The 2336-nt window shown below is 55.1% G+C and overlaps 2 protein-coding genes across 2 annotated transcripts in view; both read left to right on the top strand.

The window, feature by feature from the left end:
• The window catches only part of VDBG_10139 (predicted protein), a gene marked incomplete at both ends in the record, with an annotated part of 1807 nt that extends 1209 nt beyond the window's left edge, over positions 1-598 (top strand). The window contains 2 exons of the mRNA XM_002999634.1: positions 75-171; positions 311-598. Coding sequence (XP_002999680.1) covers positions 75-171; positions 311-598 — 385 coding nt within the window. The remainder of the gene's footprint in view (positions 1-74; positions 172-310) is intronic.
• Positions 599-1137: 539 nt separating this feature from the next.
• The window catches only part of VDBG_10138 (predicted protein), a gene marked incomplete at both ends in the record, with an annotated part of 3135 nt that continues 1936 nt past the window's right edge, over positions 1138-2336 (top strand). The window contains 2 exons of the mRNA XM_002999633.1: positions 1138-1443; positions 1657-2146. Of these exons, the coding sequence (XP_002999679.1) occupies positions 1138-1443; positions 1657-2146 (796 nt within the window). The remainder of the gene's footprint in view (positions 1444-1656; positions 2147-2336) is intronic.

The raw sequence follows: 2336 nt of genomic DNA, 5'->3' as shown, positions 1-2336 counted from the left end.
CTTCCTTCGGCATTCCGCATGTAATTGTCACAACCGACCTTGCCCATGCAGGGGCTACCACCGTACGCACAAAGAAAGCAACTGTGCAAGATGTGCGTGCGCGGTGTCGCGACGGGTCTAGTGCGCAAGGTCAGGGCGATTCAGGCCGAGCTGGAAGCTGCTGTTGTGGAGGTCCGCCATAAGCGGTGTGAGAGGGCAAAATACACCGCTCGAGCGGGAAAAGGCATCTTTTCCCACGCCTTGATGCGTCAGCCGCGTGATATTGTAAACTCCGAATAAATCCAAAGGACTATTAAAACACCGAATGAAGATTCCGCAACCTCTTCTCGCATTCTTTCTGATGGCAGAAACTTCGGCTCTTACGCCAGCATCCATCCTCTCCGTCGGTCGCAATGTCGCTCTTCCTGCGCTGCCCTTGCCTGAGATGTCCAGAGCGAACATCCAGGCTACCTTAGCCCTCTTGGCGGAGAAGACCAAGTTTGTGATGATGATCGTTTGGGCTCGGTCGTTGCACGGCGTGGAAATGGCCCCGGTTCAAATTTTGTGGGCGGCGATGCTGTCGTCCGTAGACGCGTCATGTTTCGCGGCGTGCTCTTGATGGTTTCGGTGGTCGGGGCCTGCTCTGAGGGCACAACGGGCCTCCACGGGTCTCAATTTAATGCTGGGGGAAGCATTGGGATCCATGGAGGCCATTGCGACCACAAGCAGGCGTATTTCGGGGCTGTCGCTTCCTTCGATTTCAAAAGTTCCGTTCTCGCTATTGGTGATGTTTTAGGCGCAAGGTCTTAGTCGCTTGTTAAGATACGACAGTGTGCCTGATGCGTGATCATGTGATGACTCTTGGCGCAAGCCATTAGTGCAAGCCTCAATCAGCCCCGGTTGTGTGGCGCAGCGATGCCGATCAAGAACCAGCCCCGCAGCTAAGGCTGCATTGCCTGATTGGCCACCGCAACATTGGAGTTGAAGCCTCTGATTGGAACGATTCTTAAGGTGCCATTCTTGCGCTTGCCCAATACATCGAGGGTCGGTTGTCTCAGGACGGCTTGAGTTCGTGAGGGGAACACAGCCCGTTTCCCCTCACCATGAGGCCAATCAGATGGCCAGAGGTTCGTGCGTCAGGCTGCCAGCTGTGACGACATGGACGAACCTCTTGGCTGCTTATCCTTCTCGGTCTCTCGAGTGGTTCTAACTGGCCAAACGACGCCAGGGGTTTCTCACATCTGGCGCCAGTGGTCTGCGCTCCGTCTTCTCCAGGAACCTACCAAGAGCTTCGACATCCAACGATCTCGCAGCTGGCGCGTGGTGTCGCGACATCTGCGAAGCCCCGGCCGTCAGCACAGCACACGACGACTGCAGGCTGTAATGGACAAGTTACCCCTCAACGTATCAGGACCTGAAAGTGAGGGAATGGACCGTGGGGGGAGCCGTGCACGCGAATCAGAGGTACGAGTAGTTGGTGCCGAAGGGATCCACCAACAGGTAGTAAGATTCGGGTCTTTGTCGATAGCCTGAACGGCAAGGAATAATTGACCTTCTTTCGAGGAGACTCCATTTGTTTTGGTGGACAAAAACGCGTTACGAGGAAGATAGTCGCGTGGTCGCGGTTGGGTGGCCCACCCACTTGTCTGGGCCACCCACTTATCATGTACGTTATAGCCTGCCGTAGTGGAGGTCGCGCCGCCGACGGGACTCCCAGCTCGCAAGATGGGCCAACGACACCAGCTCTTCGTCATCGCCCGTGTCGGCAACTACTATCGCCCACTCGCCGCGATCCACCACCAATGGCTCTACGGCGTGTCGGCCTTGCGTTCATGTCGTCGACTCCTCCGCATCTTCTCGGACCCGAGCAACCGAATCGCCCTCAAGCACGAGCTGTATCTCGCCGTCGACTTCTTCCAGAAGAGAGGTCCTCCCCCCAGCGACCCCCCGGAGTGCGAGGATCCTGAAAGGACAGCTTGTCCCTTTCCTTTCATCACCACATATCTGGCCGTTGGTGCGGCTTACGACTTTGATCTGGGCCGGGTCGATACGATTCACGAACTGGCCTTCGACACAGGCTTCGATCAAGGCGACAACAATGATGGTATCACTGTGCTGGACATCACCGATTTGGTTGATGTCCGCTACTGCTTTGTGAATCTGTTTGGTTAGTCACCTGGTACAGTTTTACCTTGACTGTATCTTGGCCTCGAATTCGAGAGCCATAAAAGTTACATGGATCAGCCTTTGGACCCTGGCTCGGGTTTCGACTTTGAGCCTTTACTAATTCTCTTTAGGTTCACGTTCGTGATTTCGAAACTGATAGTAAGGTAGGTACAACGGTGATGGATAGCAAG

Source organism: Verticillium alfalfae, genomic scaffold, assembly GCF_000150825.1.
Source record: "Verticillium alfalfae VaMs.102 supercont1.19 genomic scaffold, whole genome shotgun sequence".
NCBI classification, from domain to species: Eukaryota; Fungi; Ascomycota; class Sordariomycetes; order Glomerellales; family Plectosphaerellaceae; genus Verticillium; species Verticillium alfalfae.
This window is presented reverse-complemented; position numbering and strand designations above follow the sequence as displayed.